This window comes from Pongo abelii, chromosome 23 (assembly GCF_028885655.2).
Source record: "Pongo abelii isolate AG06213 chromosome 23, NHGRI_mPonAbe1-v2.0_pri, whole genome shotgun sequence".
NCBI lineage: Eukaryota > Metazoa > Chordata > Mammalia > Primates > Hominidae > Pongo > Pongo abelii.
In genome coordinates this window covers 47795375-47811257 of record NC_085929.1, presented here as the reverse complement: position 1 = coordinate 47811257, position 15883 = coordinate 47795375, and the positions used below count along the sequence as shown (strand labels likewise).

The following is a 15883-nucleotide window of genomic DNA, read 5'->3' as shown; positions in this document are numbered from 1 at the left end:
CCCAGGCCTGGGCAGCATCAGGCACTTGGGGAAGCAAGGAGACCTGCACCCTGTCGCCTGGCTTCAGCCTGTCCCATGGGGGAGCAGGGCTCACTATGGTCTCTTCTGGCCAGACATTCTGCAGCTTCATTTCTCTTTTTTTTTTTTTTTTTTTAGACGGAGTCTTGCTCCATTGCCCAGACTGGCGTGCAGTGGTGTTATCTTGGCTTACTGCAACCTCCGCCTCCCGGGTTCAAGCGATTCTCCAGCCTCAGCCTCCTGAGGAGCTGAGACCACAGGCATGTGCCACCATGCCCGGCTAATTTTTGTATTTTTAGTAGAGAGGGGGTTTCACCACGTTGGCCAGGCTGGTCTTAAATTCCTGACCTCAAGTAATCCGCCTGCCTTGGCCTCCCAAAGTATTGGGATTACAGGCGTGAGCCACTGCGCCCAGTGTGCAGCTTCATTTCTGTACCAAACGAGTCCCTACTGAGGCCTCCTCCTGAGGCACATGACATGAGCATTGGGGCCTTCCCTCCACTCCTGGGACAATGGGGACACAGCAGGCAGAGGAGCTCAGGGGAGCACGAGGGTGGTGTGGCTCACCAGCGAGTCCAGGAGGGTGTCCAGCTCTGGGCCAAAGACATCCCCATCTGAGAAGTCATCCAGGCTCTCGGTGCTGGGGAGGGTCCTGATGCTGTCCAGGGGGGCCAGCAGGTCCAGAACGTGAGGGAACAGGGGCATCGTGGGCGTGGAGGGGAGGAGGGCGGGGGAGCCTCGAGGGTCCACGTAGCAGTCTGCGGATGGGGTGGCAAGAGCCGAAGGGGAGCACTGCTTGGTGGGGGTGGAGGAGGCGTCCCGGGCCCCGTGATGCTCACCCAACACCTTCCCTTCTTCTTTCAGCTCTTGCCAGGAGCCTTGCCTTCCCCATCGGCTGATCCCACTGGCAGATGCTCAGGGAGTGGTCAAGGAAGGCCACAACCCCAGAGCAGGGAGGGGCCCTCAGTCCTATGATGTCAATCCTTGGCCCAGGCTCAATGCCTGAATGTCCACCATTGCTGCCTCCTTCTTCTGGGGTAAGCTATGCCCTCTCCAGGGGACACTCTTAAAAGGCAACCTTTTCTGGAAGCCAATGAGGAAGAGGAGGGAAAAGGGCTTTGGAAGAGGTGGGGGTGTGCAGGCAGCCTGGAGTGAAGGCCATGGGACTGTTGCACCCAGCTGAGAGGCAGCACCCCTCTCCGCCAGACTAGAGATGCCCTCCCCTCCCTCAGCGGGTCTATGGCTCTCAACCCACTGTTTTCTCCCATGCCTCAGGGAGTACCAGGGTGGGGAACCCTTCGGAGGCCCTCCCATCTACAGGGCTGGGATGCGGAGGGGGCTCGACTCCCCTGACCTCTCGGGGACATCGGGGGTGGGGGGCTGAGTGCCCCCCAACCTGGGGCCCCAATTTCCACTTGTTCCCTCGTATCAGGGACATTACCTGTTTCGATGTCATCTATGGACCCCAATCCATTAGAAGTTCCCTGTGGGGAGAGGGCTACAATGGCTCTGTGGCTGGGAAGGCCCCGATCCTGGCACCCAGGACCAGCCCCTCCCCACGTGACTACGTTGTTGACCCAGCACCGAGGAGCACTTAGAGTGCCAGGGCAGATTAAAGCCCTCACATGCAGCCAGGCGTGGTGGCTCACGCCTGTAATCCCAGCACTTGGGGAGGCAGAGGTGGGCGGATCACCTGAGGTCAGAAATTCAAGACCAGCGTGGCCAACATGGTGAAACCTCATCTCTACTAAAAATACAAAAATGAGTTGGGCATGGTGGCAGAAGCCTGTAACCCCAGCTACTTGGAAGGCTGAGGCAGGAGAATGGTTTGAACCCAGGAGGTGGAGGTTGTAGTGAGCTGAGATCGTGCCACTATACTCCAGCCTGGACAACAGAGCGAGACTCCGCCTCAAAAAAAAAAAAAAAAAGCCCTCACACCTGCTGGGTCCTTACCCCTGTGGTGCCCAGCAAGGGGCTGGATGGGCCAGCAGGTGGGGGCATGGGCTCAGTGGATCCCCACAGCTGCCCCTCTAGGGAGGGATGTTTGAGGGCAGGGAGGGAACCTCTGAGTCTTGGTTCCACCCACCACAGGGCGGGGTCCTCACCCTGGTGAAGGCGGCAGGGGTCTTAGCAAGCCCCCCACACAGCACCACAGATGCCTTGCAGTTCAAAGACAAAAGTGCCCCGTCCCTGAGTCCCCAGGCTCTCCTCTCCCACGGTAGCCCCAAGCCTCCCAGGAAGCAGAGAAGGGCATACAGCCCAGGTGGGATCCCACTGCCTTCCTGCTGGAGGGAAACTGGGCCTGAGCAGGCTGTACGGCCTGGGCAAAGTTCCCCATCCACTCTGGGCCTGCTTCACTCACCGCTGGGGAAGCCTACCAGGATGAAATGACTTGCTGTGTGTGAAGAGCTTAGAACGGGGCCTGGCACACAGGAAGTGCTTTGCGTTTTGGATTTTTTTTTTTGAGACAGTCTCGCTCTGTTGCCCAAGCTGGAGTGCAGTGCACGATCTTGGCTCACTGCAACCTCTACCTCCCGGGTTCAAGCAATTCTCCTGCTTCAGCCTCCCGAGTAGCTGGAATTACAGGCACCCATCACCATGACTGACTAATTTTTTTGTATTTTTATTTTGTATTTTTATTTATTCTTTTCTGAGATGGGGTTTTGCTCTTGTTGCCCAGGCTGGAGTGCAATGGTGCGATCTTGGCTTACCGAAACCTCTGCCTCCCAGGTTCAAGCGATTCTCCTGCCTCAGCTGCCCGGGTAGCTGGGATTACAGGCATGCGTCACCATGCCTGGCTAATTTTTGTATTTTTAGTAGAGATGGGGTTTCTCCATGTTGGTCAGGCTGGTCTTGAATTCTCGACCTTAGGTGATCCACCCCCCTCAACTGCCCAAAGTCCTGGGATTACAGGCGTGAGCCACTGCACACAACTTTTTTTTTTGAGATGGAGTCTCGCTTGGTCACCCAGGCTGGAGTGCAATGGTGTGATCTCAGCTTACTACAACCTCCGCCTCCCATATTCAAGTGACTCTCTAATCTCGGCCTCCTGAGTAGCTGGGATTACAGGCACATGCCACCACGCCCAGCTAATTTTTGAATTTTTTTTTTTTTTTTTGAGATGAAGTCTCACTCTGTAGCCCAGGCTGGAGCGCAGTGGTGCGATCTCAGCTCACTGTAAGCTCCGCCTCCCGGGTTCATGCCATTCTCATGCCTCAGCCTCCAGAGTAGCTGGGACTACAGGCGCCTGCCACCACGCCCGGCTGATTTTTTGTATTTTTTAGTAGAGATGGGGTTTCACTGTGTTAGCCAGGATAGTCTCGATATCCTGACCTCGTGATCTGCCCGCCTCAGCCTCCCAGAGTGCTGGGATTACAGGTGTGAGCCACCGCACCCGGCTAATTTTTGAATTTTTTAGTAGAGATGGGATTTCACCATGTTGGCCAGGTTGATCTCAAACTCCTGACTTCAAATGATCCACCCGCCTCGGCCTCCCAATGTGCTGGGATTATAGGCGTGAACCACCATGCCTGGCCTGTGTTTATTAGATGCACGGCATAAGTTTCTGGAAGTTGGCCTGGGAGAGCTGGTGTTTCATTCGATAGCTCCCACACTCCAACCTCCAGGATGTGGCGCATCCTTCCCTGTCCTGAACACCTTCCCCTTTTTCTCTGAGTCCTTCGCAATCCAGCTCAAGTCCTGCTTCCCTGGTGAGGCCCTAGGTGGCCCCGCCCTTTCTGTGTCCCCACGGAGGGCTGGATGGAGGACCAGACTCCACCACTAGCCTTCCTTTCCCAGGACCAGCAGCCACAGGACCAGCAGCTAGATTCATCCAGCATCCTGCCTCACACCAGCATCTCACATCCACTGTGGAGTTTAGCCTTTGGTCCAGGCGCCCTGCGAGGTATCATCCCATGGCATGGAAATGTCAGCCCAGAAAGCTGCCATGCACAGATCAGAGCAGGGCTGTCTGACCCAAGAGCCTGTCCTGACTCTGTCCCCTGGAACTGTACACTCCCCCATCCATACCTGCACCAACACCCTGCACCTCCTTCCCACACCTGAGCCTGCCATAGAGCACATGGCAAATGTGTGCACTTCAGTCTCCGGAGTGTTTGCCCACCACAGATTGGCTGCCAAACCAAGGCCGCCACGCTGGATCACAGAGCTGCTATCCTCATGGTAAGTACACAAAGTCTTTGAGGGAAAGAGAGGTACCAGACGAACATCTCTAGGGAAAGCGGTGATTCTCCCTGCTAGATCCTGCCCATGGCTCCCAGGCTACGCAGGACCCTTCTCAGCCCTCCTGCCCTTGCCATCACCCCAGCCTGTCAGGCTCACTGTTCCTGCCTTTCTGCATGGCACTCCTGGTGACATCTGTTTAGCAACAAAGGTCTATGGAGCTCTATCTCTCCTGCAGACGCCCTGCTGGGAGCTTTCACATTGACCCATTGTAATTCTATAACCCCCACAAAATGGCAGGTACCGGACCCCTGCGAAAGAGAAGGAAGCTAAGGCTCGGAGGGGTGGAGTGGCCTGCGTAGATAAGGAGCGTGCTCAGGATCTGATCCAAAGCACGTTCCACTGCAGAGCCCAGGCTATTCCAAGCCCCATGGGAGGAACTGGTCTTGTGATCTGGGGTGTCTGTCTCTCTTGCTGCTTAGCCTTTGCGTAGGCTGTGCTCCTGGTCATGAGTGCCATTTCCCCCTCTCCAGCTCTCCCTTCCTCTTAGTCTTGCTTCCCTGGCTCGCTGAAGCCCTCTCCAACCAAGGCTGCCTTGGGCTCTCTGTTCCTGGAACTCACAGCCCTCCTTGCATCTTGTTCCCCACAATGCCGGGGACAGCTCTTGCACAGACACTGTCTTGCAGGGCCTCTGCCTGGCTCCTAGGTCATAAGAAGCTCCCTGTGGGCACAGCCTGGTCCATCCCCACTTCCCCATGTGAAATGACCAGCTGGCTGAATGAATATGGTGCTCATGGTGGAGAACCTACAGGGACCCCTGCAGCCTGCATTTACTTGTGTCTGTGCACAACTGACGGAAGGCCAGGGGCTCTGGCTGGGACACCACCCTGCCCTCATGTGTCCTAGGGCCACTCTGTGTGTGCACGTACACATGTGTGTGCTCACATGTGTGCTGTACCATGTTGGGCAAACTGAGTTCATGAGGCAGGGTCTGAACTGGTCCTCTCCACTGTGGGCTTCTTAGAGCCCTCCCTAACCATGCCCCTCCTGACCTCTATGAATGTGCAGGAGGAGCCCAGCAAGATTGCAGGGATGGGTGAATGGCCTGGCAGGGACTAGGGGGGGCCTGGTGTCAGGTATGGCGCCATCTGTGGTCATTTGGCTGCAGACTGAGCAGGGCTTTGTGGCCTTGGCCCTGGAGAGCTGGGCATTCAACCCATATTTGCTGTGGCCCCCTGGCCACAGTCATTCAATCATTCAACAAATATTTTTTGAGCATCTGCTGTGCCTGCCCAGCCCCAGCTCTGCTTGCTGTGATGAGACGCTACCTTGGTGCTCTATTCCCAGTGTCTGAACTGACACTGGGTACAAAGCAGTGCCCAATAAATACCTTCTGAATAAATGAATAGAATTAATGCTGCCTCTTTTCAGTGCCTTCCCAATGCTAAGACTGAGCTTCTTACCAGGGGTCAAGCGGTCTGGCTTCTATCTCCTGTTCCAGGACCCCCAGGTCTGCCTTGGTGTTGGTTCCTCCCACACTCTGAGCTCCTCCAGGCCTCAGGGCCTTTGCACATACCTTCTCCCTGGTCTGGAATGCTGTTTCACCCGCACACCCTGCCCCTAACTCTTCAACCTTCCGGTCTCAGCTTAAATGTCACTGAATCCTGCCTAAATCAGGCCTCCCAGTCGCAATGGCCCAGGTCTCCCCATATTCTGCCTTCACAGCCCTCATCACGGTTTGAAACCAGAAATGATCTGGCTAATGTCCTAATGTCCATCCTAGACTGTGAGCTATTTGAGGGCAGGAAACAGATTTGTTTTGTTTATCACATACCCAACCCCAAGCTCAGTGCTTGGCCCATACTGGGTAAATTTAGACAAATCACCTTTCATTCATTTAATGTTTTCTCTTTGGAGCACCTGGTATGTGCCAGGCCTAATAATTTCTTTTATTTTTGAGATGGAGTCTCGTTCTGTCTCTCAGGCTGGAGTGTAATGGCACAATCTCGGCTCACTGCAAACTGCACCTCCTGGGTTCAAGTGATTCTCCTGCCTCAGCCTCCCAAGTAGCTGGAACTACAGGCGGGTGCCACCACACCCATCTAATTTTTGCATTTTTAGTAGAGATGGGGTTTCACTACGTTGGCCAGGCTGGTCTTTAACTCCCGAAATTAAGTGATCACCCACCTTAGCCTCCCAAAGTGCTGGGATTACAGGCATAAGCCACCGTGCCTGACCTATAATTTCTGGTTATAAACCATGAGTGCTACAAAGGCAGATCATCACCTGCCTTCTTTGCAGGCTGGGAGGTCCCTGAGGGCAAGGACGCAGCTCTCTCAGGCCCAGGGCCGAGAGTGTTTTGTGGGCCTCCTTAAGGAATGAATGAAAGTGCTGCAAACCTCTGGAGGAGGGAGGCCTGCTGCTGCCTCGCTGTGTGACACTGGCCCCGTCCCCTCCCCACTCTGTGCCTCAGTTTCCCTTAATGTACAAGGTGGCAGGACCCCAGGCTCCATCAGTGCTCTTATAACCCATCCCTCACATCCCAGAAAGCCTCAAAGTCTACCTGAGCAGCTCCTGTGTGGTGAGTGGGAGGCAGGGGTCTCAGTCGTGTGCCAGGCCCTGCCTTACCCCTCCGGGATGAGCCAGGCCTGACTGGGGTGCACAAGTATCTTGGCCCTTGGGAGGAGTCCCTAACTCAGGACAGCACAGCAGCTATCCGCAGTGACTGCCCACTGCATTTCCTGCTGCGTCCTGTGTGCCAGGTTATCAAGCACTTTCCTCCCTTGTTCCCGTTGAGGGATGGTCCGCATTTCAGAATGCGGAAGCTGAAGGACCTGCCCAAGGCTGCAGGGCCCAGTTGGGCTCTTCCTTGTCAGAGTCCTCAGTCTCGGCTGCCCCTCCCCGGCAGAGTCACTGAGCCAGGGAGAGCAGGATGGGTTTCAGTAGGGGCATGCCCTTGAGCTGGGCTTTGAAAAGCAAAGAGACAGAGAAAGGCAGGGTGGGGAAGAGGAAGACATTTGAGGCCCAGGGGCCTGAACCTGCAGAAAGGCTGGTGAGAAAAAAGGCAACACAGCAGGAAATGTGGGGCGGGAAGCAGAAGGAAGGCGTGTGGGACCAGGCTGCCCAGACTGTGTCCTGGCCAGGGTCCATGAGTGAGGCTGCCCCCAGCGGCTCCCTGGCAATGACCACTCCCTGCCAACAGCAGCCATGGCCTGTCCCCACACCCTGCCCCCGTGGTCACGGGAGGTACCTCCTGGGGAGGCGGAGGTCCCTGGACCCACTGCCTGAGGTCATTTACACCAGAGGGAGTGAATCCAAACCTCTCATAATGGATAAACCGAGACAGGCTGGTTCAGCCCCGATCCTACCTGATCTGCCACGCCAGCCGCAGTGCCGTTACTGAGCAGAGAAAAGGTTTCCAATTCCTGCCAGAGATTGGAGAGAGGTGGGCAAAGGTAAAGATTCTGAAAAGATGCTCAAGGTCCCCTTAGCCGGGGCAGCAAAGAGGCCCTGACACAGGCCCCTGGGGTCTGCAGTGGCCCCTGAGAGTCCCTGTCCCCAGGCCTGACAGAAATCAACTGCTCTGTCTCTCTGGGTCAGATTCTGGGGTTTTCTTCCTCCAACCTTGAAGTGGGCAGAGGACCTCCCTGCACACCTCTCCTGTGCGTCAGGCAGCATGCTAGGCACCACCTCAAACATTCTGTTTTTTTATTTGTGAATTTTTAAATTTTTTCTGAGACAGAGTCTCACTTTGTCCCCTAGGCTGGATGCGATCTCGGCTCTCTGCGGCCTTGACCTCTGGGGTTCATGTGATCCTCCCACCTCAGCCTCTCAAGTAGCTGAGACTACAGGCATGCACCACCACAACAGGATAGTTTTTGTACTTTTTGTAGAGATACGGTTTCGCCATGTTGCCCAGGCTAGTCTTGAACTCCTGAGCTCAAGCAACCTGCCCACCTCGGCCTCCCAAAGTACTACGATTATAGGCATGAACCACTGCGCCTGGCCCATTCGCTCTCTTTTTTTTTTTTTTTTTTTTGAGGCAGAGTCTCGCTCTGTTGCCCAGGCTGGAGTGCAATGGCGCGATCTCGGCTCACTGCAAGCTCCACCTCCCGGGTTCACACCGTTCTCCTGCCTCAGCCTTCAGAGTAGCTGGGACTACAGGCGCTCGCTACCACGCCCCACGAATTTTTTTGTATTTTTAGTACAGACAGGGTTTCACTGTATTAGCCAGGATGGTCTGGTCTCGATCTCCTGATCTCGTGATCCTCCCACCTCAGCCTCCCAAAGTGCTGGGATTACAGGCATGAGCCACCGCACCCGGCCTTTTTTTTTTTTTTTTTTTTTTGAGACAGAGTTTCGCTCTTTTTGCCCAGGTTGTAATGCAATGGTGCAATCTTGGCTCACCGCAACCTCTGCCTCCCAGGTTCAAGTGATTCTCCTGCCTCAGCCTCCCGAGTAGCTGGGACTACAGGCATGTGCCACCACCTCCAGCTAATTTTTGTATTTTTAGTAGAGATGGGGTTTCTCCATGTTGATCAGGCTGGTCTCAAACTCCTGACCTCAGGTGATCTGCCCGCCTTGGCCTCCGAACGTGCTGGGATTACAGGCATGAGGCACTGCGCCCAGCCCATCCATTCTCTCTTTTTAATCCTCTCATGAGCCCTCTGGGGTGGCCATAAATTATCTCCATCTTCCGGATGAGGAAACCAAGGTGGAAAGAGATGAACTAACTTGCTCAAGGTCACAGCAGAGATTCGAGTCACGAGCTTTCCCATGTGCAGCCTCCTAGCCCTCGGCAGGTACCAAATGAATCTATGTGGATCTGAACCAGCCAAACAGATACTGACACTTCAAATTTGCACCATATGGGTGTTGAGAACATAATGCTGAAGGATGCCAGTGTCAACTCAGGCCACCTCCAGGTGATTAAAGTCAGCCAGCACAGGGGAGGGAGTGGTTTTCAACAGTTGGAGTCTAAAGTGAGCTAGAAGCGGTGGCTGCTCTCTCCTTTTCCGAAAGGTTCCGGGGCTTTCAGCCAACAGACAAGGAAGATCACCTGCTGTCGCTCCCCTCTGTCCTAACCCAGCCCTGGCCACCCTCACCCACCTTCCCCACGGTGCCTAGTCCCTCCCTTCAGACCTCCTCACATCCACACCGACCCTCCCAGGGTCCCGAGCCCACCTACCTGGGGCCTCTTATATGCCTTGCGAACTCGCAGCCCCAGTTTTTGGGCCAGCTCCTGACCAAGCTGAGTCACGCTTTCATCCTGCAGAGGACAAGACACAGGGCGGTGGGTCAGTCTGCCCGGGCTCACAAAGCTGTGCTCCTGGACACCTGTGCAGCCCTACGGAGGGAGGTCATGGTCACCCCATGTTACAGATGAGAAAGTGAGGCCCCAGGAGGTGTCCCTGGCTTGTCCAAGTCACATAGCTAGTGAGTGGTGGCACCAGGACCACCATCCCATGCTTCTGTTTTTCTATTTATTTGGGGGTGGAAATGAATCATTTTGTTTTTATTTTAATATAATCTTTTTATTTCTAAAATTCAGCAAAAGTGACAATGTCACTGTAGAAGGGAAGAATGTTACAGGGACAGCAAGTGCTCCCTGGATCTCCCCGTTCACCCTAGGCTTCTCCAGGAGGGAATCACACTCTGCTGGGCTCATGTGTTTCCTTAGGGCTCTTTTCTAGGAATGCATGCATGCAGACCTATAAAGAATGCTTACTTCTGGCCGGGCACGGTGGCTCATGCCTGTAATCCCAGCACTTTGGGAGGCAGAGGTGGGCGGATCACCTGAGGTCGGGAGTTCGAGACCAGCCTGGCCAACACGGTGAAACCCTATCTCTACTAAAAATAGAAAAATTAGCCGGGCATGGTGGCGGGCGCCTGTAGTCCCAGCTACCTGGGAGGCTGAGGCAGGAGAATCGCTTGAACTCAGGAGGCAGTGGTTGCAGTGAGCCGAGATTGCGCCACTGCACTCCAGCCTGGACGACAGAGCAAGACCCTGTCTCAAAAAAAAAAATGCTTAGTTTTGTTTTGTGGGGATTTGGGGATTGTCCCTTTCTTTTTTGTTTTTTTGAGATGGAGTCTTGTTCAGTCACCCAGGCTGGAGTGCAGAGGCACGATCTCAGCTCACTACAACCTTTGCCTCCTGGGTTCAAGAGATTCTCCTGCCTCAGCCTTCGCATAGCTGGGATTACAGGCATGTGCCACCATGCCCAGCTAATTTTTTTTGGTATTTTTAGTAGAGACAGGGTTTCACCGTGTTGGCCAGGCTGGTCTTGAACTCCTGACCTCAAGTGATCCACCCGCCTCGGCCTCTCAAAGTGTTGGGATTACAGGCATGAGCCACTGCGCCCGGCCATCTCTTTCTTTTTTAAACAGGAATGAGGTCACATTATATAGTTCTACAACTTGTTTCTATCGCCAAATGATGTCCTGTAACCCCCAGCAAGTGACGATACATAGATGAGGCACAGGGTTGTAAGGCCCAAAGGAGACAGGGCGTAGAAAGCTTGTAACAGTGCCTGGACCACACTTAGTGATCACTAAACAGCAACCATCCTTCCTTCCCTTCCAAGGCTGTAATACAGAACATGCACTATGTGCCAAGCATGAGTGAGGGGCTAAGGATACCCCAACGAACAGGGCAGATGGGCTCAGGCCTCATGGAGATTCCAATCTAAAGGGGGAGATCAGTCAGTGAACAAAGAAACAGGTGGCTACAAACTGGGGTCCAGGCACAAAAGGGCAAGGAAGACACTGTGACATCTGTGCACGTGTCTACCTCCTACCTCACTGACAACCTCCTGGAGGCCAGGACCTGGGTTGGAGTCATCTCTGGTCCCCAGTGCCCAGCATGGAACAGGAGCTCGGTCAGTATTCGCCCAACAAAGATTGGGAAAAGAGAGAGTTCCCTAAAGCAGAGCCAGGAGCCCTTAGTTACTTTCCCTGGCCATTTACTAACCCTAACTGGGTCCTGGCTACTTTCTATCCCCTGTGGTGCAGATGAAAGCTGCTCTGTCCTCCTCATGAGTAAGTACCAGTGAGACCTAAGTGTGGATCTGTTGTGGACACTCTAAAATGCTATATGGGTCAGGGGACTATGGTCATAAAGAAAGGCTTTTTTTTTTTTTTTTTTAACAGACAAGCTCTTGCTTTGTCAAACTCAGGCTGAAGTGCAATGGCGCAATCACAGCTCACTGCAACCTCCACCTCCTGGGCTCAAGCGATCCTCCCACCTCAGCCTCCTGAGTAGCTGGGATCTCAGGTGCGTGCCATCATGCCTAGCTAATTTTTTTTTAAATGTTTTGTTGAAACAGGGTCTTGCTATGTTGCTCAGGCTGGTTGCAAACTCCAGAGCTCAAGTGACCTTCCCACCTTGGCCTCCCACAGTGCTGGGATTACAGGCATGAGCCACTGTGTCTGGCCAAGAAAGCTCTTAATTGTGAACTAAACAAAATTAGCGAAACAGGCGCACGCCACCATGCCCGGCTAAATTTTGTATTTTTTTTTGTAGAGATGGGGTTTTGCCATGTTGGCCAGGCTGGTCTCAAACTCCTGACCTCAGGTGATCCGCCTGCCTCAGCCTCCCAAAGTGCTGAGATTACAGGCGTGAGCCACTGTGTCCGGCCTCATCATCTTTAAAATAAGAATAATCACAGTATCTGCCTCTTAGGGTTATCGCCAGTATTAGGCGAGTTAACACACACAATGCATCCTAGCAGTGCCTGGCACCCAGTCAGCACTGAGAGAATGGGAGCTAGTGTTAACATCAGGATCTGCAAGTCCACGCCACAGGGGAGGAAGCCGAGACACAGAAGGATGTGGTGGCTGGGCCCAAGTGAGGGCCAGAAGGTTAGAAGCCTGGCCTCTGAGCAGGCACCGGCGTGGCTGCAGAGCCACACTCACGTGGGGCAGGGCGAGGGAACACCGGCTGCTGCACTCGTAGGCCTCCTTGTGGCGTCCCAGTTCATTGAGAGCGCGTGCCTTGCGGAACAATGCCCGGATACTCTCATTGTCCAGGCCCAGCGCCTTCTCGCTGTCCTCCAGCGCCTTCTCATACAGGCCCTGCCGGAGAGGAGCAGGTGGTCACTGGTCAACACCTGTTACCCTCCCTCCCCCAGGCCTCCTGCCCCTGCCTAGGAAGGAACACCAGCTTCCCTTCCTGGCAGAGACAGAGGAGCTGAAGTCTTGGGTCAGGGACAGGGCTCGAGGCTCCAGGAGAGAAGGAAGCACTCTGGTGTCCAGCCTCTGATCAAAGGTGTCTGTGTGTCCAGCTGATGGGGCTGCAGTGGGCACAGGCAGGACACTGCAGGGAAGGGCCTGAAGATCTACAACCATGAGCCCGGTCACTCAAACACGTCTATTTCCATCTCTGCCTCTGGCTGGGAACATGATGGGCCGAGAGTAACAATGGCATCTCTAAGAGGCAGTGAGACCATCAAGGCAGTTCTGTGTGCAGAGTGTGTACAAGGGCTAACCCTGAGGCGTCCGGGAGCCATTTATCCAGAAGAGTTCGCTGGATGGTAGAGGTGTCACGGGGTCCTCTAGAGAGCTTGCAGCAGAGCCTCCCACAGGATCTCATGAACCTGAGTCAGTGGGTGCACAGGACAGGGAAGAGGAAGAGGCTGCAGCTCTAAGGAGGAGAGAAGGGGGAGGAGGAAGGCACTGAAGTCCGCAAAGAAATGGTGAGGAGGCTGAGGCTATGGAAGGAACAGTGAGGAGGCTGAGGCTATGGAAGGAACAGTGAGGAGGCTGACGCTACGGGAGGAAGAGTGAGGAGGCTGACGCTACGGGAGGAAGAGTGAGGAGGCTGAGGCTATGGGAGGAACAGTGAGGAGGCTGAGGCTGTGGAAGGAACAGTGAGGAGGCTGAGGCTATGGAAGGAACAGTGAGGAGGCTGAGGCTATGGAAGGAACAGTGAGGAGGCTGACGTTACGGGAGGAAGAGTGAGGAGGCTGATGCTACGGGAGGAAGAGTGAGGAGGCTGAGGCTGTGGGAGGAACAGTGAGGAGGCTGAGGCTGTGGAAGGAACAGTGAGGAGGCTGAGGCTACGGAAGGAACAGTGAGGAGGCTGACGCTACGGGAGGAAGAGTGAGGAGGCTGATGCTACGGGAGGAAGAGTGAGGAGGCTGAGGCTATGGGAGGAACAGTGAGGAGGCTGAGGCTGTGGGAGGAACAGTGAGGAGGCTGAGGCTATGGAAGGAACAGTGAGGAGGCTGAGGCTATGGAAGGAACAGTGAGGAGGCTGAGGCTATGGAAGGAACAGTGAGGAGGCTGACGTTACGGGAGGAAGAGTGAGGAGGCTGATGCTACGGGAGGAAGAGTGAGGAGGCTGAGGCTATGGGAGGAACAGTGAGGAGGCTGAGGCTGTGGAAGGAACAGTGAGGAGGCTGAGGCTGTGGGAGGAACAGTGAGGAGGCTGAGGCTGTGGGAGGAACAGTGAGGAGGCTGAGGCTGTGGGAGGAACAGTGAGGAGGCGGAGGCTGAGGCTGTGGGAGGAACAGTGAGGAGGCTGAGGCTGTGGGAGGAACAGTGAGGAGGCTGAGGCTGTGGAAGGAACAGTGAGGAGGCTGAGAGGCTGTGGAAGGAACAGTGAGGAGGCTGAGGCTGTGGAAGGAACAGTGAGGAGGCTGAGGCTGTGGAAGGAAGAGTGAGGAGGCTGAGGCTGTGGGAGGAAGAGTGAGGAGGCTGAGGCTGTGGGAGGAAGAGTGAGGAGGCTGAGGCTGTGGGAGGAAGAGTGAGGAGGCTGAGGCTGTGGAAGGAACGGTGAGGAGGCTGAGGCTGTGGGAGGAACGGTGAGGAGGCTGAGGCTGTGGGAGGAAGAGTGAGGAGGCTGAGGCTACGGGAGGAAGAGTGAGGAGGCTGAGGCTGTGGGAGGAACAGTGAGGAGGCTGAGGCTGTGGGAGGAACAGTGAGGAGGCTGAGAGGCTGTGGGAGGAACAGTGAGGAGGCTGAGGCTGTGGAAGGAACAGTGAGGAGGCTGAGGCTGTAGGAGGAAGAGTGAGGAGGCTGAGGCTGTGGGAGGAAGAGTGAGGAGGCTGAGGCTACGGGAGGAACAGTGAGGAGGCTGAGGCTGTGGGAGGAACAGTGAGGAGGCTGAGGCTGTGGGAGGAACAGTGAGGAGGCTGAGGCTGTGGGAGGAACAGTGAGGAGGCTGAGGCTGTGGGAGGAACAGTGAGGAGGCTGAGGCTGTGGGAGGAACAGTGAGGAGGCTGAGGCTGTGGGAGGAACAGTGAGGAGGCTGAGGCTATGGAAGAAACAGTGGGGCCGAGAGGGAGGAGCAGGAGAAGTCAGACTCCCACCAAGACCCAGGGTCACCCCAAGATTCTAACTTACTTCATCTGGGGTAGGGCTAGGGCATCAGTATTATTTTTAAAAAAAACTTTTTATTATGCATCTGTACTTTTAAAAGCTCTCCAGCTGAGCATGTTGTACAGTTGAGATTAAGAGCCACGAGAACAGACAATGCAATTCTGAAAGCAGGCTGGGAGGAGGCTGGCCCTGGTCTACAGGCTCACTGGGGTATGGGCCTGGCTTGACTGGGCATCCAGGGGATCAGGGCAGCGCAGCAGGAGAGAAAGGAGGGTGCCAGGCTCACCATGGTGAAGTAGCAGGCGGCCCTATTGACATGCAGCTTGCACAGCAGCTCCCGGGGCAGGGCCACCTGGTCGGAGGCAGCGTAGTCGGCCACGTTCAACCCTTCCATGTACTGCACCAGAGCCTGCTTATAGTCCTTCTCCCGGAACAGATCATTGCCCTCAGCAAACAGATTCTGCACCAGCTTGAGCAGAAAGGCCTGTTGGGGGTAAGGTGTGTAGGGGGCTCATGACCTCTGGCCCCAGTTCTGGCACCCGGCCCAAGCCTCTCCCCTGCACATCTCTGCCCTTCACCTTTGCTCAGCCTGGCCGCTGACACTCACCTCATATTCTTCTTGCTTTAGGGGTAGTGTCGACCTAGCAGGAAAAGAAAACACGAGGCCTGGGTGAGCCTAGCGGTCCCAGCTTCATGGAGATCCAGAGCTACTCCTCCAACTCAGACCTCAGCCATCACCTTGTGGACTCGGGTGAACAGACAGCAGTTTTCTTCCCCTAAATCATTACCATGCAGACCTTCCAGTTCTGACGGAAGGACCTGCATGTTCCTTGGGGGCCAGACAGCCAGGTTTTGCCAGGTCCAGGTGCTGAGAAAGAGCAGATTGACCCCAGCCCCACCTCCAGCCTGGCCCCAGTTCCAGCCCCACTTCCAGCCACAGCCCCAGCTCCAGCCCCAACCCAGCCAGCCCCAGCCCCAAGCCAGCCCTAGCCCAGCCCAGTTCCAGCTCTACCTCTGGCCCTGGACCCAGCCCCAGCCCCTGCTGCTGAAAAAACCAGCCCTCTCCTAAAGGAAAGCAGGCATTCCAAGCCCTTTCTTAGTTACAGGAGGGGAAGGAGGGAGGAGCCACACTTGGGCCTAGAAGGCCCCCAGGACTGGAAAAGGACAAGAAGAGGAAAATCAGACTCTGGCCAAGGCAGAGCCGGGGAAGGCTCCAGCTGCAGCGCAAGGCCAGGAGGAGAGGATGGTGCAGGGGCTGCTGCAGCAGGAGTGCCAGGGACAGGAGCGGGCAGGAAAAGGCAGGGAAGTATGAGCGTTGTCAGGGAATTAACACCTAGAACAGGCCTTGGGAAGGACCACAAAC

At 55.3% G+C, this 15883-nt stretch overlaps 1 protein-coding gene across 2 annotated transcripts in view; it reads right to left on the bottom strand.

Moving 5' to 3' along the window:
- ZC3H7B (zinc finger CCCH-type containing 7B) overlaps positions 1-15883 on the bottom strand; it is a 57388-nt gene that overhangs the window by 20352 nt on the left and 21153 nt on the right. For both annotated transcript variants that reach the window (XM_002831183.6, XM_063722912.1), the window contains 7 exons: positions 15128-15161; positions 14807-15004; positions 12115-12273; positions 9389-9469; positions 7569-7625; positions 1460-1502; positions 586-776 (listed from right to left, as the gene is read on the bottom strand). In XM_002831183.6, coding sequence (XP_002831229.2) covers positions 586-776; positions 1460-1502; positions 7569-7625; positions 9389-9469; positions 12115-12273; positions 14807-15004; positions 15128-15161 — 763 coding nt within the window. The remainder of the gene's footprint in view (positions 1-585; positions 777-1459; positions 1503-7568; positions 7626-9388; positions 9470-12114; positions 12274-14806; positions 15005-15127; positions 15162-15883) is intronic.